The sequence below is a fragment of the Fomitopsis serialis genome (assembly GCF_022376445.1).
Source record: "Fomitopsis serialis strain Sig1Antser10 chromosome Unknown B0H18scaffold_16, whole genome shotgun sequence".
Classification (NCBI taxonomy): Eukaryota; Fungi; Basidiomycota; class Agaricomycetes; order Polyporales; family Fomitopsidaceae; genus Fomitopsis; species Fomitopsis serialis.
In genome coordinates this window covers 396,909-420,550 of record NW_025954976.1, presented here as the reverse complement: position 1 = coordinate 420,550, position 23,642 = coordinate 396,909, and the positions used below count along the sequence as shown (strand labels likewise).

General features: G+C 56.5%; 11 protein-coding genes across 11 annotated transcripts; 6 read left to right on the top strand and 5 right to left on the bottom strand.

The window, feature by feature from the left end:
* The first annotated feature begins 1,032 nt into the window (after window positions 1-1,032).
* Window positions 1,033-2,893, top strand: B0H18DRAFT_930395 (uncharacterized protein). The gene is made up of 7 exons (XM_048041711.1): window positions 1,033-1,501; window positions 1,564-1,719; window positions 1,774-1,852; window positions 1,910-2,018; window positions 2,067-2,154; window positions 2,216-2,256; window positions 2,315-2,893. Exons 1-7 carry the CDS (start codon window positions 1,292-1,294, stop codon window positions 2,607-2,609), a joined length of 978 nt encoding a protein of 325 aa, XP_047896213.1. The 5' UTR covers window positions 1,033-1,291; the 3' UTR covers window positions 2,610-2,893.
* A 910-nt stretch (window positions 2,894-3,803) lies between these two features.
* On the top strand, window positions 3,804-6,002 carry B0H18DRAFT_1083811 (uncharacterized protein; the record flags this gene model as incomplete). The annotated part of the gene is made up of 13 exons (XM_048031707.1): window positions 3,804-3,894; window positions 4,019-4,047; window positions 4,111-4,172; window positions 4,231-4,495; window positions 4,548-4,563; window positions 4,625-4,684; window positions 4,734-4,832; window positions 4,884-5,038; window positions 5,097-5,113; window positions 5,166-5,340; window positions 5,404-5,697; window positions 5,756-5,921; window positions 5,977-6,002. 13 exons carry the CDS (start codon window positions 3,804-3,806, stop codon window positions 6,000-6,002), a joined length of 1,455 nt encoding a protein of 484 aa, XP_047896212.1.
* Window positions 6,003-6,373: 371 nt separating this feature from the next.
* B0H18DRAFT_1145168 (uncharacterized protein) lies at window positions 6,374-7,405 on the bottom strand (the record flags this gene model as incomplete). The annotated part of the gene is made up of 5 exons (XM_048035681.1): window positions 7,323-7,405; window positions 7,028-7,262; window positions 6,771-6,926; window positions 6,499-6,709; window positions 6,374-6,445 (listed from the first exon to the last, which is right to left on the bottom strand). The coding sequence occupies exons 1-5, from the start codon at window positions 7,366-7,368 to the stop codon at window positions 6,374-6,376; spliced, it is 720 nt and encodes a 239-aa protein (XP_047896211.1). The 5' UTR covers window positions 7,369-7,405.
* On the bottom strand, window positions 7,406-7,710 carry B0H18DRAFT_134066 (uncharacterized protein). The gene has a single exon (XM_048036789.1). The coding sequence runs from the start codon at window positions 7,640-7,642 to the stop codon at window positions 7,454-7,456; it is 189 nt and encodes a 62-aa protein (XP_047896210.1). The 5' UTR covers window positions 7,643-7,710; the 3' UTR covers window positions 7,406-7,453.
* A 49-nt stretch (window positions 7,711-7,759) lies between these two features.
* On the top strand, window positions 7,760-9,906 carry B0H18DRAFT_993318 (uncharacterized protein). Its single transcript, XM_048045188.1, has 3 exons — window positions 7,760-7,984; window positions 8,050-8,080; window positions 8,136-9,906. The coding sequence occupies exons 1-3, from the start codon at window positions 7,890-7,892 to the stop codon at window positions 9,711-9,713; spliced, it is 1,704 nt and encodes a 567-aa protein (XP_047896209.1). The 5' UTR covers window positions 7,760-7,889; the 3' UTR covers window positions 9,714-9,906.
* On the bottom strand, window positions 9,907-10,683 carry B0H18DRAFT_993314 (ribosomal L27 protein-domain-containing protein). Its single transcript, XM_048045187.1, has 4 exons — window positions 10,559-10,683; window positions 10,402-10,500; window positions 10,254-10,321; window positions 9,907-10,187 (listed from the first exon to the last, which is right to left on the bottom strand). The coding sequence occupies exons 1-4, from the start codon at window positions 10,617-10,619 to the stop codon at window positions 9,957-9,959; spliced, it is 459 nt and encodes a 152-aa protein (XP_047896208.1). The 5' UTR covers window positions 10,620-10,683; the 3' UTR covers window positions 9,907-9,956.
* A 105-nt stretch (window positions 10,684-10,788) lies between these two features.
* Window positions 10,789-11,853, top strand: B0H18DRAFT_993312 (S-phase kinase-associated protein 1A-like protein). Its single transcript, XM_048045186.1, has 6 exons — window positions 10,789-10,919; window positions 10,988-11,049; window positions 11,130-11,317; window positions 11,379-11,481; window positions 11,540-11,560; window positions 11,621-11,853. The coding sequence occupies exons 1-6, from the start codon at window positions 10,829-10,831 to the stop codon at window positions 11,639-11,641; spliced, it is 486 nt and encodes a 161-aa protein (XP_047896207.1). The 5' UTR covers window positions 10,789-10,828; the 3' UTR covers window positions 11,642-11,853.
* A 130-nt stretch (window positions 11,854-11,983) lies between these two features.
* B0H18DRAFT_873095 (mRNA capping enzyme) lies at window positions 11,984-13,791 on the top strand (the record flags this gene model as incomplete). Its single annotated transcript, XM_048040268.1, has 10 exons — window positions 11,984-12,090; window positions 12,149-12,211; window positions 12,266-12,353; window positions 12,407-12,538; window positions 12,604-12,687; window positions 12,738-12,817; window positions 12,876-13,016; window positions 13,069-13,269; window positions 13,320-13,491; window positions 13,540-13,791. 10 exons carry the CDS (start codon window positions 11,984-11,986, stop codon window positions 13,789-13,791), a joined length of 1,320 nt encoding a protein of 439 aa, XP_047896206.1.
* A 1,495-nt stretch (window positions 13,792-15,286) lies between these two features.
* Window positions 15,287-16,269, bottom strand: B0H18DRAFT_1116844 (uncharacterized protein; the record flags this gene model as incomplete). The annotated part of the gene is made up of 2 exons (XM_048033489.1): window positions 15,287-15,712; window positions 15,829-16,269. 2 exons carry the CDS (start codon window positions 16,267-16,269, stop codon window positions 15,287-15,289), a joined length of 867 nt encoding a protein of 288 aa, XP_047896205.1.
* A 3,378-nt stretch (window positions 16,270-19,647) lies between these two features.
* B0H18DRAFT_133883 (Metallo-dependent hydrolase) lies at window positions 19,648-21,997 on the top strand. Its single transcript, XM_048036788.1, has 7 exons — window positions 19,648-19,952; window positions 20,006-20,034; window positions 20,085-20,211; window positions 20,264-20,339; window positions 20,390-20,409; window positions 20,476-21,021; window positions 21,076-21,997. The coding sequence occupies exons 1-7, from the start codon at window positions 19,710-19,712 to the stop codon at window positions 21,553-21,555; spliced, it is 1,521 nt and encodes a 506-aa protein (XP_047896204.1). The 5' UTR covers window positions 19,648-19,709; the 3' UTR covers window positions 21,556-21,997.
* B0H18DRAFT_993300 (alpha/beta-hydrolase) lies at window positions 21,762-23,641 on the bottom strand. Its single transcript, XM_048045185.1, has 3 exons — window positions 23,130-23,641; window positions 22,770-23,066; window positions 21,762-22,475 (listed from the first exon to the last, which is right to left on the bottom strand). The coding sequence occupies exons 1-3, from the start codon at window positions 23,571-23,573 to the stop codon at window positions 21,918-21,920; spliced, it is 1,299 nt and encodes a 432-aa protein (XP_047896203.1). The 5' UTR covers window positions 23,574-23,641; the 3' UTR covers window positions 21,762-21,917.
* Between the last annotated feature and the right edge of the window lies 1 nt (window position 23,642).

Here is a 23,642-nt window from a genome sequence, read left to right as displayed (position 1 = left end):
ACAACCGTCGTGACTGCACCATGTTCTCGTTCTCGTCATGGCAGGCCACCAGAACATTTAGTTTGCTTCACGGGCAACGAACCTCACTACCGCCCTTTTCACCGCGGAGATGTCACCCCCCACAAATAGCTCGGCAGAGCGGTACTTTTGTCCGCTGGTTAAATCTGGGCGTGCCGGCGTGGCATCATTGTGCATATGGAACGCGCCGGCCTAGCTCAGACGGCATAGTATGCTACTGACTTTAGGCTGATGGACAGGAACCGTCTATAGCGTACGCCGCTGTGCATTGGTGTAGTCCCGCTTTATGAAAACGTGCGTGCTACCTACCCATCTCCGAGTCTACGACAATACGAAGTGCAACGTACGAAGCCACGATGGCCCACACTCATCCTCCGATTCCGATCCTAGCGTGGGCGAGGCTTCCGTATTCAGCTAAGATTCTTTTACATCATTCCACCGATCTCGGCCTGTCATTGAAATTCATTTAGAAGAACTCGTCGTCAAAGTTTACCCATAATCGACTATGTGCTCGCAACGCGGGGCGATCAGCGGATGGCTGGCTACACATGGGCTATGCCTGGCAGCTATGCCCTCGTACCCCCGTACCTCGTTCGAGGCTACGTGTCGACTAGTCACAATGCTGAATCTTCGTCTGTTCAAGGCTATGGCATCCGTTTCATATTCGAAGGTGAATCTGAGGCCTTGTGGTTTCCTCGTTGTAACTTCGATCTAGACTGTTTCAGGCCCTGGCCGGTCCCGAAGATATTGCGCGATCTGGCCCGGATCTGGCCTGCGAAGTTTCCTTGCGACGTCTGCTCGCAGAACATTGGCACCGCTCTGAAACCTGATGATCGGTCGCTGCTTCTTGCGGGGCGCGTTCACGGTGTCACGCTGCGCCACCGTACCCCTCGTTGCCGATTCGTCAGTTCTTGACCGCGTTTTTGGTGCCGGTGTCTACAGTATCGTCATATGAGCGGGAACCCGCGCTGCACAACCCCAAGGTCAGATTTTCTCAACCGGCGACGGGATCGTCGGAATACAATTTTAGCCATGGCGACTGTGCCGGTCGAGAGCGGCATCCCATCACCAAGCGTCTTGTAAGCCCGTTGGAGGTGCCCGCAAGTACATAGGGTCGCGAGACGTGAGAAGGTCATCACCTACAGAAGATCACGCTTGTACTTCCCTGCCTGGCGCACCACCTACGGAAGTCTATAAGAACCCCCAACCAGCTTCGTGTTAGCTCCCTGCATTCCGGAGTCGCTAGCCACCTCGGGTTGAGACTTGCAGCAGGATGGCGCAGCTCCCCCTCATCAGCGTCAACCTGGCTACGGTAGCCCTAGAGAGCATGCTCTATGGCGTATTCCTGGTACTGGCATTGACTTTCTTGTACCTTCATTTCAGCCGGGTTGGGTCACAACGGTCTGGTGGGACGCCCGTGCTCTCTGCGTATTTCACTCCTGTATTGTTCGGGTCAATGTTCGTCATGTTGACAGTCACCGGGGTGAGTTCTGTTTTCAAAGTGATGTAGATCCCATTTGCTGACTGACGAAAATCTTGTATAAGCACTGGGTGATGACAGTCTATCGTCTCTTCGATGCATTCGTCAATTTCATGGGAGGCAAAGTGCCGTTGCTCTACTATTCGGACCTTGCTCTCACTACGGAGGCCGTCAAAATTGGGTTCCTGATCGCCACAATCATCACTTGCGACATCCTATTCGTAAGCCCTGCGTCGTCGATTCGTAAATGTTGTCCCTGAAGCGCTCCTTCCAAGATCTATCGTCTCTGGACTGTCTGGGGATATAACTACTATGTTATCATCCTCCCGTGCTTTACCGTCCTAGGTCTTTGTGGTAAGTTTGTTTCGCCTTGGCTCACGATCAGCGAATATGTTGCTGAAATTTCGTTAGTGGCGGGTCCTGGTGTCGTCTATGAGCTTACCCAAGTCGGAAGCGGAAACACCGTCTTCATCGCGTCCCTCAGTCGATGGATATCCGCAGACTACGCCTTCACCTTTGTGTACGTATGATCTGGTCTACATATACGCGAAGCTAATATCCCGCGCAGGACGAATGTCTATAGTTCCGTTGGCATCGGCTGGAGGGTATGGCGTGCTCGACAACGTACCGGTTCGTACGGAGGCGGCAACCTCATGGTCTGTCTTCCCTGTACAGCTGCTGCGCGGTGACTTGCTGACGCATACATATTTCCCCCAGAGGGTTCTTGTGACCATCGTCGAGAGTGCTGCCCTCTATACGTATGTGTTTGTCCCGGTCCATCCTATGCTGGGTGCTGACGTCTTGTTCTGCCTTCAGGTCATACACTATATTCTTTTTCGGTTCGTATCAGGCACAGAGTAACCTGCAGTACACAGCTGTGGATACGCTCTGCCCTATCGCCGGTATCGCGTTCATGATGATCAACGTACGGGTTGGTCTCGGATGGGCGCAGCGGGCACATCCTTCAACGTCCTCTGGGATTACATCTCGCCGTACTGCCATGCAGGAGCAGCAGTCCTTCGCCATGCGCCCGGTTGCAGTCGACATCTCGAAGGTCGTGGACACCGACGACGGGCTGCCCATGGGAGTCAAGAGCGAACTGCCGGTGTAGGCATTCGTCGCATCACCTTGTCTGCTGATGTAGTAGGCGAAATGTCAGAGCTGAGGCTCAAATTTGTAGACATACTGTATTCTGTGGATACGGTATGCCCGCAGTAGACATCGGACCCCAATCGCGATAGCTATGGATTGTCTCGACAGACATCTCTGGGACACATACATGAACGTCGAGCTGGCTCCCCGTCTCTGCTCCCTACTATTAGTGATAAATCGATAATCGCTCGTTACATACTACGCCCGGACATCCAAATGCAGACCATCGTTTGTAGAAAGGAACTAGCTGCGCTAAGTACTACTGGCAACCACACTCGGAATTCGGACTCGATATGACACATCTCAGGTTGCGCATCGAGACCACATTCATGTTTCAACACAAGCAGTTCTCATACCACTCGCTAGACAGCCGTCCGGGCCCGCTGATCGGAGGCGTTCGTAGCAACAGAGCGAGGCTTGCAGCCTGAGACCGGATGCTGGCTTTCTGACTGTTCCAGATTGCAGCGTCCTTCTGCCGGTTGAATGACGGTTACTTGTAGGGTTGGATAAAATGTCGATCCTACTTACTACGCGACTTAGGGATGCAATCAAACGACCGCTTGCGCAGGCAGGTAAAGGCCGTAGGAATGGAGAGTGGACGAGCTCATTCGGAGGGTTCTATGCTCCCGTCGCGAACGGTTTCCAAGGATTATTTAAGAACACCCTCTGTCCCCGGTGCCCTCAGGCTGGCAGAGGTCAACATCGGACGATCTCACCGAAATTACCGCGGCGTAGCCGGGTGGAATGATCCAGACCTTATGTTTTCTATCCCAGAGGTGGCGTGCATGATTCGGCAGATACAAAGCAGGTATCTGATGGTAGGTCGAAGTACTACTAAGCACGAGGCTCGAGTGCACGTAAGGGGGTATACCAGCAGTTTGCCAGCAGTAGGGTCACTTCTCGGTATTTTTCCAAGTAATATTCATTGTAGGGAAAAAAACAGTACTCGCATTGGGATTCACTACGACTGCTGGAGTGCAAACGAAGGCGTGCCTGTCAACTTGAAGAATGACTGTCAGTACGGTGGCTGACCTTCCAGATGCAGTAAGTATGTATCGCAAGCGCCCATGAACAGCCACACTTGTCGACTGCGGCGCTGGGCGATAACGCAATATTTCCTCTCAACAGCGAGGAATCTACAAGCATTGCGATCATGGGAAGCGCATCAGCAACGCAACATGCTCCGAAGTCTCTCCTCGAACTCGAGGACTTGCTTCGGGATGACACCAAAGTGAAAGTGGCTGGTGAGTGATTCGCGGAGGTCCGTCTCGCGTGATGAACTAATGATGCCGGTGGTACAGGTATCGACGGTAAGCAGGCAGATGGCTACCGCGCCCGGATATTGCTAGACTGAATGAACACATCCAGTTGATGGTGTCCTGAGGGGCAAGTTCATGGTAAGGCACTGCTATGCTCATTGGCATAGGGGTCCTGACGTGTTCCAATCCATCCGTTAAAAGTCCAAGGAGAAATTCCTCAGTGCCGCATCGTCCGATGGATTCGGCTTCTGCAGTGTCATTTTGTGCGTACATATCAAGAACGGTTGCTGTGTCGCGCTCGCTCAAGCAGGCTTGTCCCAGCGGATGGGATCTACATGACACCGTCTACTCAAAGGAACTACTGATCTCTAATAGGGCAAACGGGTACCGAGATCTTCTCGCGACCATCGACTTGTCTACATACCGACGGATACCTTGGGAGAAAAATGTCCCCTTTTTCCTCGTGTCCTTCCTCGACCCGGACACCAAGGAACCCATCTGTGCGGATCCCCGCGGCGTCCTCAAGGGCGTCGTGGACAAGGCTGCAAGCAAGGGGTGGCAATGCTACGCTGGCTGTGAATACGAGGTCAGCACCCATCCGCTCGGTGTACTCATGCACAGCTGAGACATACATCTAGTACTTCCAATTCAAAGGTGAAGTTCTCTTTTGCTCGCTCGTCTAACAGACTTCATTGAAATGGTATGTACCGGCCAGAGACACCGCACAGTTTGAATGAGAAAAGGTACACAGACCTACAACCGCTCACTCCTGGAAGTGAGCATCCGCCAGTTGCACGCACACCTCACATTCTGATATGCAGCAGTGCATGGCTACTCACTCCTCCGCACTCAACTGAACAACGACTACTTTCACGACATCTTCGACGAGAGTCTGAAGTTTGACGTGCCGCTCGAAGGCCACCGTAAGTCTGATGCGCAAATCCACTCTGATCATTGATCAAGGCTTGGGATAGACACCGAGACGGGGCCGGGTGTATATGAGACCGCGCTAGCTTACACGACCGCATGTCGCATGGCAGACAACGCAATCTTGTTCAAGTATCTTTTGAAGAGCATAGGCATGAAGCACGGGATAGTCCCGAGTTTCATGGCTAAGCCTTGGGGAAACGTACGTCTCTTTGGGTCTAACTTCCGAGGCTCACAGTTCTCACACTGCCATGCCTCAGCTGCCAGGCTGCAGCGGGTATGTACTCTTAAAGGCTTTTGTCTGTATTACAAACCTCATCCACCTGAAGCCATATCCACGTCTCATTACGCGACGAGAATGGAAAGAGTATCTTCGCCGTCTCCGAAGCGCAGCTCAAGACCGGACGCGCCAACGCAGCCAACGAAGACACCAAGTTCCTCAGCCAAGAAGGCGAGTGGTTCCTCGCCGGGGTTCTCGACGGCCTCCCCGACGTCATGCCCATGGTAAGCCCACCGCCTCCCACCCACCCGCACCTCCGAGTCCGCACTCACCGCACCACGACACAGCTGGTCCCGACGATCAACGGCTACAAGCGGCTCGTCGGCGGCGAGGCGTTCTGGGCGCCCAACGCGGTCACGTACGGCTACGACTCGCGCGCCGCGTCCGTGCGCATCATCGGCCCGCCCTCCGTCCCGCCCGCCGCGACGCGCTTGGAGGTGCGCGTGCCCGGCGCGGACATGAACCCCTACTTCGCGCTCAGCGCGGTCCTCGCGCTCGGGCTGCGGGGCATCGAGAGGAAGATGGCGCTGCCCGGCCCGCCGGTGGGGCAGTTGACGTTGGAGGATAAGAAGAACGGCAAGGTAGTTGCGCTCGGGCTTGTCAGGGGTGGGGAGGATGACGCTGACTGCTGTGGTGTAGGTCAAGATGCTCCCGCAGTCGCTGGAGGCGGCGACGGAGCGCATGATGCGTGCTGAGAGCATCGCGCGCGAGGAGGCGGTGTTCGGAAACGATTTCGTGGACCACTTCGGAGGCACGCGCCAGCACGAAGTGCAGCTTTGGAACCAGGCAGTCACAAACTGGGAAGGTGAGCTGTCGGTTGTTCCGTCGTATCGTTTGTCTGCTAATATAGGCGTCGCCAGTGGAGAGATATCTGGAACTGGCTTGATTTTGTTGTGGATAAACATGTGTAGGCGTATCTGGCACAGCGCCAGTGTCTCGCCGTAGGACGTATGTTTGTGTTTCCGGATTGCGCGATCTGAATGGAAAGGAAGAGGGAGCAGTTTCACCGATCCAAGGATCTATTGTAAACACGTTGTCAATGTGTATCAGTGCCTTAAGTTAGGCGTCACACACACACACACAGTACACCTGCAAGGCAAGGCTCGCAAGTATGTTCGGGTGCAATGCTCCTCTTCACTAGTCGGGTATATTGCAACCGGTACCCTCCAGGTGTCAGTAATGTACATACAAGTCTGATGCGCGTAACCCAAAGCGCAGTCACGTTGACAAAGCGGACATCAAGTTCATAAGACGATCTCATGCGGCCGCGGCAGATTCCTGAGGCTTCGCCCGCACTGTATGGAACCAATGCAAGAAATGCGTTACATCCTGAGGGTACACAATGTAAGACGAATCACCCGCGAGAGAAAGAACACGCGTACCTTGGCAATGGTGCTGTCCATGGTAGACTCAGCAACGAAAGACGGAATGTTGCCGCCGGGCGTGCTGGAGGTGGCCATCCGCCATTCGACCTTACCGTTATCCAGCTCCTGGAGGAGCTCGACGCTCACGTAGCGTCCCTTGACACCTTTCTCTTCGAGCTTCGCTAGTTCTGTGTCCTCGGAGAGATCCACTGGCGTAGAGATGATCAGGCTGGTAGGATCACAGAGAGCGTAAACATGAGCAGGTATACGACCGTAGACATTGTACACACCCTTTCTTCGGAGACTCCGCGACCAAGTGCTTAGTCTGCAGAACCGTGAAGACCCTGGGGGACACGGGCGGCGGGAAGGTGTAGTATAGCGACCATATGGACTGCGTCGGCGAGATCTCCTTGATGAGGGTCACTTTCTTGATCTCCGGGACGTACCTATGGGGCATCGTCATCGATGTCAGGGCACGGCACGATCGATCTCGGGGTCGCGGTACATAGGACGGACGATGGAGGGGCGGGGGAACTCTGACACGCACTGCATCTCGTTGTTCGCCTTGTCCTCGCCCAGCTTGCTCCAGAACTCGTCGAACGTCGCGTCCTCCGGCGCGTGCTCGCTGACCCGGCAGTGCCAGGGCGCCCCGTCCTGCGGGCCCTTTGGGCGCGAGCTCGTCTTCACGGTGCCCTTTTGGAACGTCTTGCCTTGCTTCCAAGACTTGGTTGAGTCCAGCAGGGCCTCGCCGAGCGCAGCGATCGTCTCTTCCGACGGCAGCTCTGGTTCCGGTCCGACAGCGTCAACTCTGAAAGTCCAATCTCATCTGGAGCTGTACTTACGCGACAGCTTCACGGGCGTTATCGAGAGCTGGTAATCGGACGACATTATGGCTCAAGCCGGCGCACAGGGCTGGATGGCGATGGTGGAGGAGGAGACCTGTGAGAACCGGATCGTGAGTTTCGTAGCATGGCTACCGGTTCTGCACGCCTATAATTAGGCAGGTGGCGGTCCCAGTCTGTTCAAACTGCCGCCGGTTCCGCGACATTGTCGGGCTGGGTCGTCTGGCACTCGAGACGTAGCTACAGGCGTGCAGAATTGCAGTACTCCGGGACTTGGAAGAGCAGCGTGGGTGATGCATGATGACTCGGGTTGCAGTCATGCACGGCAGTGCTATAGTGCCAGTAGCCGATATTGAGGTGAATAGCCACCGAGATCGCAGGGGGTGGGACTGCGATGGTTTGTACGTCAAGGACTCGGAGAGGTCGACTCAGACTGCCATCGCTGTCCGCACTGGCCCGGCGCTCGCAAACACGCCGCGCTGCTCCTTATAGGTGCGCCCCAAGCACAACTCCGTCTGCGGTCTTTGCCTCTCACCCTCCCACGCCCGCTCTGTTAAGTCGCCCGTCATGGCCTCTCAGCCGACCACATCGTCGACAGGGCTATCCCTCTCTCACCTCCTCGACCGTCCTGCCTGGAACCTTCCTCAGTGGCATGGTCCGCAGTGCGTGTATTCATTCCTAGGACCCGTGGCGAAGGCTGATGCGGACTGGTTCGTTGGGTCTAAAGCGCCGACGAGTTGAACGGAGTGGTGGACAAGGTGGGATCGCACTGCAAGGTGTTTCACCTCCGCGTACGCTAACACTCGAATACAGCTCGGAGACTTGGACTTCTCTCTTGCACTGCTGCAGAGATACCGGAATGCACTGCGCCCCGTACACCGGCTGGCGCCCGACATACTCCTGCTCATCTTCCATGACATTGCGGAGGAAGGGGACGGGCCCCTCCACCCATCTTACGGCTCTGCACCATGGGTATACCTCGCCCACGTCTGTCACCGCTGGCGAGAGATCGCGCTGACATGTGCCGCTCTCTGGACGCGTCTTAGCACGAAATACCCAGACGCTGCGCTGGCATGTCTGGAACGGTCCGCAGACGCCCCGTTATCCCTCATAGTATCCGCCTCAGCAACCACGGAGGCAGCATCCCAGGTCATAAATGCTGCGATGCCACATGCCGCACGAATACGCCACATATACCTCCCGTCCATATTCATGGAGGACGCGGATCTCCGTGAGCCGCTCGAGACCATGCTACGATCCCCCGCACCCTCGCTCGAGGCGCTGCACGTATTTAAAGTCGGCATGGACGGCGACTGTTTCGCATTACCGACCATGTTCGATGGTCACACGCCCCGACTGACCACCCTCAGGCTGGTGTATGCATACCCTGAGCTGGGCAGCCTGACATTCACCAACCTCAGACGGCTCTTCATCAAGGGCAAGAAACGCAAACCCATAACAATGGAGGTCTCGCGGCTCCTTGAGATCCTCGCGGCGTGCCCCGAGCTCGAAGAGCTCAGAACGTACAAGGCGACGTTCACGTCCTCGTCAGCGGCGGACTCCCTCCCCCCGCTACGACTCGACAACCTCCGCGTGCTCGATATCGCACGCTGCTCCGCGTCGGTCGTCGCGGACCTCTTCAGCCGGCTCGCGGTGCCCGACTGCGCGACGCGCTTCCACGTCTGGCTCGAGCGCGCGGCAGACTTCACGTTCCGCTTCGGCCTCCCGGACAACCTCGAGGAGACGGGGCACCTCCCAGGCATCACGCGCCTGCACATCGAGTACACGAGCGCGAACGACGTCGTCGCCATCCACGGCACGACGCGCACGAGCCCGTTCCAGATCGTCGCCGCGATCCCGCAGGACAGCGACATGGGCGAGATGCCGACCGTCGCGGGCCACCTCCTGCTGAGCATCGTGCGCACGCTCGACCTGTCCCTCCTGGAGGAGTTCACGATCTCGGAGACGTACTACCACCGGGCGCACCTGGGCTTCACGCGGAGGCGGTGGATCGAGGTGTTTGAGCGGATGCCACTGCTGAAGGAGCTCCATATCCGCATAGACAGCATCAACGACGCGGGGTTCTCGAGGGCGATCCTTGCGGCGTTAGCCACGCCGGGGGAGGTCACCGGGAGGCTGTTGTGCCCGAATCTGGAGGTGCTGACCATGACGAACGACAAGACGTGGTCAACCTTGCAGTGTTACCTTCTGGCACAGCAGCGAGCACAGCACGGCCATCCAATCAACCGATTGTCGATGCGCCTGCCGTGCTACGAGAACTTTGAGGACATCGAGGACACAGACATACCGGGACTGAGGAAAATCATCGAAGTCGTCGACCTGGATCCTCCGCCGGTCATGAAAGTCAGGTTCCCAGAGCTGTCCTGGTGAGGCCGTACCCGTTCGTTTCTTCGTTTGTATGATAGTTTGCAGTCCGGATGCTTCTCTCCTTAAGTACTGAACGCATAGCCCACCTCAGCCACACATCACCCCCTCACTGCTCCCCTTAGCTGTATCATCTGTGCTGTATCGAAGCCGGTCATGTAGATAGTATGTTCTTGTATAACAGTGATGAAAACATGCAATATGCGCAACCGAGAAAAAGTACGTTACATCGAGAGCTAACGGAGTACGTCAAGCAGCAGTCCGTGCCGGCGCATCCTGCTCCTCGGATGCAGATGCGTTGAGGTTCACGAAACCGAAGTGCCGACTGCGTCCCAGCGCCGCCTCGTCCCTCGGCAGCTTGTCGCCCCTCTCCAATACGATGCCGACGTACTTGCGGTCGCCACGCATGCGCGTCTCCTTATAGAAACGCACGTACCCGGGGACAAGCGCGAACAGCGTGTGGTCACGGCCCATTCCCACCTGTGTCGCAACCGGCAATGCGCATGAGTCAACTTGTCGAGATTGGGAGGGAGTGTTGGGACTTACGTGCTGGCCGGGATGGAACTGGGTACCCCGCTGCCGCACGAGGATGTTGCCCGGTACGACGTACTCGTCTGGCCACGCGGAGATGATAATTATCAGTTGGGCGTGCGTAAAACGAGGCGCGGTGAGGCAGGGTGGACGAGTCACACACCTGAGAACTTCTTGACGCCTAGCCGCTTTCCTGGCGAGCCCCCATGGTTGGCAACGGTGCCGCCAGCACGTTTTGTGGCCGTCCGCACGGACCCTAGGCCTGTGGCGGAGGTTCGCGGATGAGCGTTAATGTGTGCGGTGGACAAAGCGGGGCGTACCTGCTGGCACGAACGGGTTTCGCGCTGCGTGGACAAAGTGGAACACAGAGAGCACAGACATGCTGTGAGTGAGATGGGCCCAATACGATGAGTGGCAAAGTCGGGTAGGACAAGGCAAGGACAAGGTTAAGTCGTCGCAGAGGCGCCACTGAGCCACACAAATCACGAGGTTACGTAAGCACGCTTCTGGACATAAAGACGCAGACCTGTGCAGTGCGCAAACCTCACGTCCTACATCCAGGTCGATTCCTCTACGCCCTCGCTACAAACATGGTTCTCCTCGTCACCTCCGACAATGAGCAATTCGTTGTAGACAAGGAAGTTGCCGAGCGCAGCGTTCTCATCAAGAACATGCTCGAGGGTGCGTTTTGTCGTTTCACTCAGTGCGCGCCTCTCGTGTCGGTGCTGATAGCGACGGCCTGCGCGCAGATGTTGGCGAGAGCGACCAGCCCATCCCTCTACCGAATGTCTCTTCGAGCGTCCTGAAGAAGGTGAGCCGGTTGCGCCGCGCTGCTCGCGCGGCGATCCTTGTTGAGAGTGCTGTGGCGTACTCATAAGCTCATCGATCTAGGTCCTCGAGTACTGCGAGCACCATCGCGGGGAGCCTCTGCCGACCGCTGAGTCTGAGCAGAGTCAGGATGAGAACCGCAAGCGGACAACCGACATCAGCGAGTGGGACCAGAAGTTCATCACGGTCGACCAGGAGATGCTTTTCGAGATCATTCTCGCCGCTAACTACCTCGACATCAAGCCCCTCCTGTAAGTCAAATTCACGAATGTTTATCAAGACGGTCTCAAACGGATTACGTGCGCGCCACAGCGACGTCGGCTGCAAAACCGTTGCGAACATGATCAAGGGCAAGACGCCCGAGGAAATTCGCAAGCTGTTCAACATCGTCAACGACTTCACGCCCGAGGAGGAGGTGAGTGCATTGATTTTGTTTGTAACATCGCCACTGATCTCTTTATGTTGTCCCTCAGGCTCAAATCAAGAAGGAGAACGTGAGTATCGTCCACTATCACAAGAGACTGGACGGTCATCTAATCACACATCTTCTCTAGGAATGGGCGGAGGACCGGTAGATTTCGACTTCGCTTGTAGCATCACCTATGTCGTCTCGTCCTAAACTTTCCATCATGCCGTCGTGTTCTGTATTGTAGCGTGTAGTGTGAATTGAGCGATTCGTAGTAGCTGCTCTTTGCCCTTGGCCAGTGGACGTTCCCGTGGCAGTCGTCCCGTCGTTGTCAAGGCTGATTGAGTTTAAATGCAGCGTTATTGAGACATTTTCCACGGCTGCGTGTCGAGTGACTGGTGACGCGACGCGACGCGGGGTCCCAGCGCGCGTACGCGTCACGCGTTTTCCGAGGTTGGGAAACGACGCGTCACGTCCGCGCGTCACACGACTCTCCTTCGCCTCTGCACGCATGTCTCGAATACCTGGTCTCCCCGGCGTCCCCATCCCCCACCGCTCCGACAAAGAAAAATGGTTCAAGCAGGCGGTCGCAAGGCTCTGTCAACTCGAAAATGAGCGGTAAGACGCGCGACTATGCGCCACTCACGCTCAATGGCTGACCTTCGTGACGCCACAGTTTCCCCGGCAGCCAGCCTGTCAGTTTCGCTGTGGATGATTTGCAGAAACTGGACACAAAGGAGTGAGTCTTGTGTATTGGATTAGTTGTGCGCGCAATTGAGACGCGTTCTCACAGCTACTGGGTCTGCGAGAAGTCGGACGGCGTCCGGGTGCTGCTGTTCATCTACACAGACACCCAAACCAATGACCAGATGGTGTTCCTTGTACGTGCATGGTTACAGGTTCCAGGCTGTCCCTTAGTCTCATGTACCCTCAGATCGACCGCCACAACACGTACCGCGAGTTAACTGGCTTTTATTTCCCGCACTTCGAGGACCCAAGGAAGCCTCTCCGCAGTACCATTGTCGATGGTGAGCTCGTCGTTGATGTCGACCCCCGCACGCGTCAAGTTTGTACCTTCAGTCTCCCTCCCGGCATGTTGTGAACCTCAGACCGTGTCCTTTCTCTGGCCAGGAGACGCTTCGTTACCTCGCATTCGACTGCCTGGCAGTTGACGACCAGAACGTGATGGCAAGACCGCTGGACAAGCGCTATGGTGTGAGTCAGACTCATTTACCCGCAGCTTCATGTCTCACTGTTCTGCTTAGCGGTTGCAGATGTGGTTTTACGAACCATACAACAAGATGCTGCGTGATCATCCCCAGGTAGCCAGAGAGCATCCGTTCCAGTATGTGCAGGCCCGCTGGAACGTTGGGATCAAGCGCTGACTGCATGTCGCCATATAGGATCAAAGTGAAGCAAGTGAAGCTGTCATATCACGTTGACGACGTCTTCAATATCGACTTGCCTGCGTTGCAACATGGCAATGATGGCCTTATCTATACGTGTGCCGAGACGCCTTACATTCCTGGGACTGATAAAAACATGTATGTCACGAGAATACTGCCTTGGCTATATTCCTCCTCATGAGCCGTGCAGCTTGAAGTGGAAGCCTCCTTCCGAGAACTCGATCGACTTCAAGCTGGTTCTGCGGTTTCCACCCCCATCCAGTCGGTCGCCCGATCCGGACTACTTCGCGAAGCCTGTGTTTGAGTTGCACGTGTTCTGCGGCGACGAGCGAGGATTGCCCAGATACGAGTTTTACGACGTCATGCACGTCGAAGATGACGAGTGGGAAAGGTCGGTGAATGTCACATCTCTTTGAGGGTCGTACCGACATAGATCCGTAGCATGAAGAGGTCCGGCGAGCAGCTTGATGATCGCATCGTGGAAGTACATTGGGACCTAGCACAGGAGCACTGGCGAATGATGCGCTTCAGAGACGACAAGCCGGCCGGGAACTACAAGACAGTCGTCGAGAACATCATCAAGAGTATCGCCGATGGCGTCGAGAAGGATCAGGTACGTACTCATCCGTCGCTCGGGATCTTCGATTGACTCTCTGGCCAGCTCCTCGCGCGTTCTGCGTCCGTCCGGAATGCTTGGAAGGCGCGCCATCCAGAACAGCAACCACGTTCAGGCGGTCCCCCACCTCCGCCCGTCAAGCCGCCACAAGCCAACTCACACCCGATCCAGCCTCCGAACGGCCACGCACCTCCTCGAACACACGGCCCCGAGGCAGAGCCACGCTTCGGGGCCCTCGCCCAGTCGCCGTGGAGCAAAGTCACTGGCCCGGAAATGATCTCTGGGATGTACAGGTGATCGTACACCTGGCTAGCCAGCAGTCGGCCTCTGGCTGGTGCGCTGGCGTGTCTGTGCTGCCTCCCCGTACGTCCGACGCGGGCGCTGATGGAGGCCTTTCTGCGCGAAACCACGCGAAGCGCAACCGCGTGTCGACGTCTACGCGATGGATGGATTCGGAGGAGCTGATGAGTCGATGCAGGCGACGTGTTGGTCAGTGGCTAGCTGGAACCAGAGATGATCGTGGTGGGGCCAAACGACCTGCTAAATGGCTGGGACGTGTCGATGATTGCAGCAGCGCGTCATCGGCGTCGGGCGCAGCTTCGTGTACGGCGCGGCGGTGCTTGAGCATGCGCGAGGGGCGCTGCGAACCGCTTGCTCGTGCCCCTGTGACGCTGGGGGCGGGGACGTATCGTCGGTTTACCCACATGAGATTCAAACACAAGACGATCGCGTTAGATTCGAGTACCGTACGTACGCGCCACGGTTGTACCCTACATGCAGACAGATATCGTACGTCGTAATCGTAATGCCGTGCCCCAGACCGTTGCATCACCACAGTGGCATGACGCGCGAGTCCGGAAAGCAGGTCGTGGCGGTCGTACGAACACGAGAGGGACGCAGGAGAACACGAGACAGCAAGACGAGGTCGGGCCAGGCCTAGAAAGCAACACGTAACGCAACGCGACAAGGATAGAGAGCCAAACAATGGGATGCATGTCTATCGTTACAGAGGGTACGGACGGGAGGAGCGGCGGGGAAGGAGGGGACACTAGTCGGCTTTTGCGCTGCTTTGAGCATTCGTGGATAAACGTAAAGAAGCGTGAAGGGGCGTAAAATCAAGCGCTAGCGGGGGTGGAGAGATGACGTGAATCAATGGAATGCGCCGGGGAAAGGAAAACGTGTGAAGACCATCTAGGCTAGGGGTGGGGACTGGCAAGAGTCCGTGAATGTGTTGGGCAAGTGGTGGTGAATGCGTGAATCCAGAACTTTGAACGACCAGTGTAGGCAAAAGCGCCAGTGATTGCGATGCATATGAGATCAGGCAGATGGAAAGACGGGGAAAGGGCAACGGATCGAGGCGAGTAGATGCAAAACCAGAACAATGTTCGTTGGAAGATATGCTAGGCGCTTTGGCGCGTTCGTAAGCGCTATTCGTGGACGTAACACTGCGTGAAAAGCAAGACGATCAGATGGAATAACACATCAAATTAAGAACGCGGCGTACATTCAAATCAATAGGAGACGCCTGCAGGCGGGCATTGCACGCCTTGAGCGCGCAGTCTTGCCGCGTATGTCGCTGGTTACGTTGTTGCCGGTCAGAAAAGAGGAATCGAGAGTTGGTCTGTGCTGTAGGTCATCGCGGGCGTTCGTGAAGGCGGACACAGGACACAAGACACAAGAAAGAGAAAGGCATGTGTGGGGCGACTCCTGCCCCTCTCCGCTTCTTCATCATCATCGTTCATTTGCTCCTTCCACAAACTCAAGACATCCCTTCATCTCGGGAAGCTCGAGCTCAGAAGAACAAGTCGTCCACGTCCAGCTGCGTCTCCGAAAAGAACGGAGGCGGAACAGGCATGGGTGCGCAGGTGACAACGTCTGCGAAAGGGTCCTCGACGATCGACTCCCGCCGGTGCTGCGCACCAGAGACTTCGTCCTCGATGAACGAATAGCTGGCGGAGCGGGCCACACCAGGGCTAGCGGTCGGGCGACGCGCGGGCGAGATGAAGGCGGTGTTCGACGAGAAGAACGCGTCAAAGTCCATGAGACCGATGCTCGGCTGTGGCGGCGTCGCAAGAAGAGCGAACGACGTGGATTCGGGCGTGCTGCCCACCGAGGAGAAGGAGTCGTCCGAAAACTCGGCCGAATGCGTGAGCCGCCGACGCGGCGGCGTGCTTGGTGCTAGAGTCAAGTCGGCAAAATGGGACAATGGTGAAAGGGACTAGATTGAATCGCAGAGTAATCAGCATTCATTCGAGTAAGGGTTGCAGGAACAGTGCGGGACGCGAGGAGAGTGGCGGTATGGCAATGGGCATCATCAATATCAAAGACACTAACCTGAGGCGAACCAACGCCAATCATCCCCTCCATAGCCATGTCCCCGAAGTACGGCACAGTTGGCCCCGACACTTCGGACGCGGGAACACCAATGTTCGACGCCGCCTGCCAAGCAGGGAGGACTGCGTCAACCCCCTCACCCGGCGTTGGGGCAGTGGGAGTCACGCTTTCAGTGACAGACTCTAGGTCTGCATCATTTTCCGTGGCCTCTGCCGCTGGGCGGCCACCAGTGGACGCGTCGTACACGTCGAGCTGGCCGTCTTGAACGACCCACCAGTCGATGTCAGCGAGCACGCGCCGATTGCCGACATCCGAACCGGACGATCTGCGGGGCTGGTGTGGTCCAGCGCGCGTTTGGTTTCCGCTCGAAAGCGAGGTGGGGTACGAATAGGGGCCACGACGCGCCGGGGGCGACGAGAGGGTGCGACGGAGAGACGGCATGTCGAACAACAACAAGAGAGACGGGGAGGGGGGGCGTAAGACACAACAATGTTCACAACAACAGCGACAAGGACAAAGACGGCGACGGCGACGACTGGGTCGATGGGTATAAGTCGACGCTCGCGGCGGGTGGGGGACGAGGGACGTGGGAGGAGAGGGGGAGATATATACGAAAATTCGAACGCGTGCAATCGGATGTGCAGCGTGAAGTGGCCTGGCGCCCGCCCGATTAGGCAGTCGGTCGCACGCTCCTTCCCATCCCTGGCTCGCTTCTCCGCCTGCGCTCTCCGCCTGGCGCTGTCCTGGCCCAGCCGCCCTTCCCTGTCGTCGACGGCCGCGTCGGACGCCCTCTCGTCGCTGACAGCCTGCACCCCAACTCTCCACCCGCCAGCGCTGAGCCTGATGCGGCAGGCGCTGCTCCTCGTGTGCGTTCATATCGCTGTTGCCACCCAGCTGCTTCGGGCATGCGACCGTCTACATCGTCCGCTGAACTCTGACGAGCTGTCTGCGCGTTCTATTCTCCTCAGCGTCCGCCCAATCATCGGCACGCCTTACGAAACAGCGGAGCACCGTCGCATGCGCGCTTGCCCGGACCCTTGTCTGCTGAGTCGTCTTTGACTGGTCTTGTTGTGCTTTGTTCTTCCTCGCACATTGTCTTGCCGGTGCGGGGATACCCTCCAGCACCGCGAATCTTCCGTGTAGCTTCCTGTGCGCCGAGCCATGCAACCATCACGTCCTCTGCGCACACCTTGTCTCGCACATGCAGATGGATTCCACGGTCCAGGAACGCCATGCTCCCGGCTTCCCTGGTCAGCAGTTATCGCGGGGTTGCGAACTGATCATGCAGCTGCGGACAAGCCCAGGTCGTGCGCTGATGCGCTCGACGTCATGGCTGATCACCATGTGCGTCCCTCGACGTCGTGCTCCTGACTGCCGCCAGCCACAACCGCGTCCAGCGCGTCGCCCGCTGTCCGTTCGACGCGTCGATCCCGTCCAATGTCGGCGGACCCCTGCTGATATGTTTCTCTGATGTCTCATAATCGCGCTCGACGCGTCAATCCGGGATGTGGAGTTGCCACTGCCTTTGCAGGATTAAGCGGGGCAACGCATGCGACTGCTGTGCTACTCATCTTATCCCCGAGCGCTCGATATCACACTCCCTTTCCTCTTCCATTGCAATCAATTCGACATGCCCACTGTACCCGTCCATCCCTGATATGTCATGGTTGTGAGGGCAGGCTCTCGTACCGCGCTCTATATAGGAGCAGGGGCACCTCGACGTGTGTATGCCCGGACTTTCTTCCATATATATGTGTGTTTAATCTTCGGTGACGTTCAAGGGCCGCTGTCTGTGGACACAGGGAAACGCCTTGGGCACGCCACTCCGCGGCCAAAACGTCTCGGAGTGAACAGCAGTCATGTACTCGTTCAGATAACTTAACAACCTCAGGGTGTTGTTCAATCGAACCGCGTCGAAGGGGAAGTTATCGTATCGCGTTACCCATACATGACTGAGGTCTTTGCAGCACTATACCCCTTAGTGCATCTTGCTCAAATGTCACATAGCTCACAAAACCTCTGCTAGCGTTGTACGTGCCTTGCCGTGTGGGTTCTTGCTGATATGTCCGCGCCACCTCGTCTTGGAACAGCCACGGAAGTCGCTTTAACAGGTTCGACGCTTTGCAATTCACCAGTAGTACCACTTCGTGACTTCACTAGAACAATGGCGGTAGTACCATTGAAGCTCTGTCACTAGCGCAGCTTCTTTGACCGTCCCTACTTGCCAAACCATCGTTATGAAATTCCTCCACACTACGCATTTCGAGAAACAGGAGACTGACGTCGACGGGGGCCTTCAGTGGACCTGAATCAAGTGGCATTTCGAATTCACGTAGGCCGCCGGGCACGGTCAATAAGATGCATCCGTCTAGACTCACAGGAATGATTGACCTGGTGAGCAATATGGAACCAGATAACTGGCTGAGCTCTGAGCCGCGGCCCTCCACCTCTCGACGATCGACGATCTGCTCTTTGTATGGTTTGGTGCGTTGTTTAGTGCCAATGGCTGGTGGTCGGTTTTGGCGCATCCCGGCCCTGATTGGCAGCCTAATTATCAAAGCTTCTAGCTGGAGTGGGCGGTCTGTCGCACAGAATCGCGTGCGTCGAGGTACTTGTACACGAAGTGGATTCGCAGCTTCAGACGGTCAATTCGATCGACGTTGATTGGTTCGATGATCTCTACGCCCGATGGATCTCTGCGCGGCACCGACGCTTCTGCGCAGTGTAATTCCAATTTGGGTATGCGCTGTAGAAAGGTTCCAGTTCGCAAATGTGCTAACGATGTATGGACGGTGTCTGGCTGACGGCTGGGGGCAGATTCGCATTTGCAGGTGGTCGCTACCAAGAGAACGTAATGCTCGAGTATTTATTTCGAATTCTAGGTCACTGACAGCGACTCGAAACTCACCACTTACCCTTGGACAAGTTACCAGCTTCATCATACCACACGGGTAGGAACCCGTGGATACGAGGGTAGTCGCAACGCAAAGCACGTCTTGAGCACAAGGAACAAAGATAAGAATTTTCGAGGCCACTGAACAAGCACACCGTCAACTTCGAGCTCTTAGCCCAGGTAGCCTGTCACAGAATCCCACTGCTACTTGACTCCACATGGGAAGCTGTAGCTGCTACGCTGCATCAATACATAGACGATCTGCCAATGAACACACTACCCCATCTTAGGCTCGTGTGTTTATGATCACAGAGCTGGCGCTCATTCCCCAAAGTCAACGTCCAAGCAATGTCCGCGATGGCTCAGGGCCAATCAAACCAGCTGGTCGAGCCCCGAAAACTTGCCGCGCCATTGACGCATACCATGGCATACCCTGGTGTGCTGACGTTGATCTGTCAGTATATGATAGGGTTGGTCGTGAAGCACAGGTAGGACGACCCTATGCAGCTCAATTTTTTCGGTATAAAACCATGCTAGAATAGCGTCTTGTGAAGGATGAACTGATTCTATCCCCAACAACGGTGTTGAAATCTCGCAAGCCTCACGCCTAACTGAATACATCAAGTCCAACCGTCACGACAGTATTAATCAATCCACCTGATGTTGTCAGACTGTCAGTGCTATTAGGACCATGGCTAGTGTACCGATCAATAAGCTCTCAGCAAGCCACTTTAGAACAACCTATCGTCGCGAAGCGGTACACCGTACGAGGAAGGGAAAGTGGTTATCTGCATTAGCCTGAGAAGACGGAACTGTCGTTCTTGGACACTTTCCACAAATGGCAGGTCTTGTAGAAGGCGCCCCGCCACGTCGGCCCGCCTCTGGTCACGGCTCTGGCACTGTGTGGCACACGACTCGAACCGCGGGTCCCACAGTACCTTAAACTCGACCTTGTCTTGTTAGACGACCCCAGAGCACTGACTAGACTATGCCTCGACTCTTCTACGGCGCTTTGATTACCCCATCTTCGCTCACAGAGTATTTTGCCTCGCCGCGTGCGCTGCTCTGTGTTCTAGATACTGGAATGATTGCGTGGGTTGTCGACGACGTCCCGCCGAGCGAGCTCCAGAACGAGCTAGCAAGACATGGCTTATTGGACGATCCAAATGTGGATATAGTAGAGCTCAAGACGGGCGAGTTTCTGATGCCGGGTTTTGTGGACACACATACAGTAAGCCACGATGACATTGCATTGTTTACATCAGACTAATTCATCAACCGTAGCATGCACCGCAAGTTCCCAATCTTGGCAGGTAAGCCTTTGTATCTGTGCGATATGGACGGTCGCTGAAAAGAGCGGTAGTGGACAGCAACACGAACTACTAGACTGGCTGTCAGAGGTTACCTTCCCCATGGAGGCTCGATTCTCCGACCTCAGCTTCGCGCGTACAGCATATGAGACTGCCGTCAGACGCATCATTGACTGTGGAGTACGTTTTTCTATCACAATGTATGAGTGACGGTGGTTGAAGGTGCCTTCAGACAACGACGTGCTGTTACTACGGCACCCTGCACCTTGAGGCGACCAAGGTGCTTGCCGACATAGTACACAGTCATGGTGCGCCTATCCATTCCGCGAATTAGCAACTCACCTAACCCGCACTCTAGGGCAACGAGCATTCGTCGGGGTAGGTTAGTCTCCGTCTGTCACCTCACGGGGGCGGCTCCCTGACAATCGACATCAAATCTGCTAGAAATGCAACATGAACCGTGAATGCCCTGACTACTACATCGAACCCTCCGCGGAGGACTCCCTCTCAGCGACGCGCTCTCTGATCAGCCACATACGTTCCCTGCCTCCATCTTGTCCCCCGAACGTACCACCCCTCGTCCAACCCATCCTCACGCCCCGCTTTGCCATATCCTGCACGCCCGACCTTCTCAGCTCCCTCGGCGAACTCGCGCGCTCGGACCCCAACCTCGCAATCCAAACGCACATATCCGAGAACCCGTCCGAAGTTGCATACACGAAGACGCTCTTTCCGAAGGAGACTCTCCCACCCCCGCCATATGCAGCAAGTGCGGTCAGCCAGAAGGCCAGGGGCACGTATGCAGGCGTCTATGATGCATATGAGCTTCTGAGGCATAACACCATTCTTGCGCACGGGGTGCATCTAGAAGAGGCTGAGATGGAACTAATCAAGGCGAGGAAAGCGGGCGTTAGCCATTGCCCCACGAGTAACTTCAACCTCAGCAGCGGATGTGCTAAGATAGGCGAGCTGCTGGACAAAGAGATAAAGGTCAATGCACCACTACTATCTTCCACGACGTAGCTGAAGCTCTACTTCTCGTAGGTTGGACTGGGGACAGATGTGTCGGGCGGATTCGCGCCTTCCATTCTGCGCGCTGTGCAGGACGCCAGCATCTGCTCCAAAGTGGTTGCCATGTCTGCACCAGACAAGCCGACCCGCGGTTTTGCGAATCGTCAGCTCCCCATTGCGACGCTTCTATACCTCGCGACGCTTGGCGGCGCGCATGTCTGTGGGCTGGAACGGGCCATAGGGAAGCTATCGCCTGAGTACGCGTTCGACGCGCTAGTGGTCAGTGTCCGTACTGATGCCGGCAACCCTGCGGTGTGGGGCGCGGACCTCGACGCGAAGGTGCATGTGGGCGCGAGCGGTGGTGAGTTTGGGCGCGAGGGTGGGAGGGGTAAGACGGAGACGGAGGAACTCGAGGGTATGCTGGAAAGATTCCTGTTCTGTGGCGATGACAGGAATATCCGGAGGGTGTACGTGCAGGGGAGATTGGTCGGTGGGAAGGAGTATAAGATGTGATCAGAGCGCAGGGTTGCAGCATGGCCAATAGAATACATTGCTCCGGATGAGTAAGTCCAGTGAAGAGGTCGTGTCAGTCCGACATGGCTGGCTATAGCTCGTCCACAACGCATACTTGGGTGGCTCATGAATGTTTACGATAGCGCCGCCGTGTTCGCTGTATCCGCTCACTCGTTACATCTATCCGGTGCTCAATCCAAACAGTGATATTTGAGATGCGTATAGGGAATGAACCAGTACAGGACAGAACACAGTATTTGTACAACGACAAGAATACATCCGTACATACATTACATGCTTTGCGATTGAGAGCACATTAGTGACATCACAGTGTCGATGCTGCACATCCAAGGTCCTTGTAGTTACCAAACTCCCACTTGTAACAGTCCTACCAGGAGAACGACGTCAACGATCGAACGATATTTGCCTGAGCAGAGGCCACTCACGACGCAATCATCCTCCTCCCTCGCCATCGGCACGTCCAGCTTGATACCGTCCTCCGTGGAGTCCCACCCGCCCTCCAGATCCACCTCCAGCACCTTCGTGATCACCGTCTTGATCGTATGCGTCAGCACGTCCACGCGCCAGCCCAGCTTGCCCACCGTGTCAAACACGATGGTCTTCCCCAGATGGCACCCCGTCTCGAGCGCGTACCCGCCCTGCGCGCAGAGCGACAGCGGGCCCGTGCACGTGCCTTGCGGGATCGGGTCAGCGTTGTGGTAGACGTGCGTGACGGGGACCGACGGCGGGAGCGGGAGGGCGAGTCGGTGCGCGGCGAGCCGCTCGCCCGGGGCCTCGAAGGTGACGGCGGGGAGCCCGAAGGTGGCGCCGAGGAGGGAGGCAAGGGACCCGCCGAGCGAGTGCCCGACGAGCCAGATGGTGGAGGTAGGGTAGAGCGCGGTGAGGTTGTTGATGAGGTTCTGCAAGAGGGTTTATTAGTGGCTCGTGTTCCGGGAGCATAACATGGGATCTATGACAGGCGTTCGCGTTCTCCCTTGCAGCACTGATTGCAGCTGCTTGGGGCAATGCAGTACATGCAAGCCATCCAATACGGCGTGGAAGTGTGCACTAAATGTAGTTAGCTATAAGCCCGAATAGTCTCGGGCAGCTAGCTGCATACACTCAACACTGTTGCGGCATGATTCCTCGGACAGACGGATCATACAATAGGGAAACCGTATGTGCAGGCACGAACAGAGCATCGCACTACTCACCACGCCAACATTGTAGAACAAGCTATCCTCCACCAGCGCCTTGCTCAGGCACCCCTCATCGCAGCGCCAGTTCTTCGCATAGCATCCGCACACCTGGCTGAACGTCCACGAGAAGTCCACCCGCGCACAGCAGCACGAGAACAAGAGGTTGTCGTTGAACTTGTCCTTCTTCGACGTCGGGCCCTGGAATGGGAGCGTCGTGCCCTTGATCGAGAGCACGACGGTCGCGTTGCCCGGAGAGAGGAAGACGTGCCCGCGGAACCCGTCCGCGGCGTCTTCCCAGCCGAACGGGAAGCTCTGCACATTCCAGAGTGCGTTCGGGTAAGAGGGCACTATGGACGTAGAGGGAAGGGGACGCACGGTATTCCAAGTAACGTCGATATCGTACCAGTTCTTCTGGCCCGGCAACGCGTATGCGTTCCCCGTTATCCGCGCCAGCTGCGCGAGCGTGTGCTTGTCCTCGACGTACGGCCCCATCACCTGCACCTCCTCCCATTCCACCTCTCCCTCACTCGGTTCCCCACGCAACGCATGCACCCTCGCGCGCTGCAGGGCCTCCGGCGAGCGCGGCCGGTACACCGTCGTCGGCTGGCTCTTCAGCGAGAAGCTCGGTTCCCCGCCATGCCCGTCTCGCAAAGAGGAGACGTCGAATAGCGTCTGCGGAGTATCGAGATCGAAGTCCCGGGCGAGGGTGTACTCCTCCTGCGGAGTGAAGGAGATCGTTGTCGGCTCAGCGGCTGGAGACGAAGCTAGCACGCGGACATGGCACAGTGTGAGAGACAGCAAGAGGGTCACGACGTGCATAGTGTGAAGAGCGAATACATGAGACCACTGAGGAGGGGACCAGGGCCTCAGCTCGAGCTGCGGGGTGGT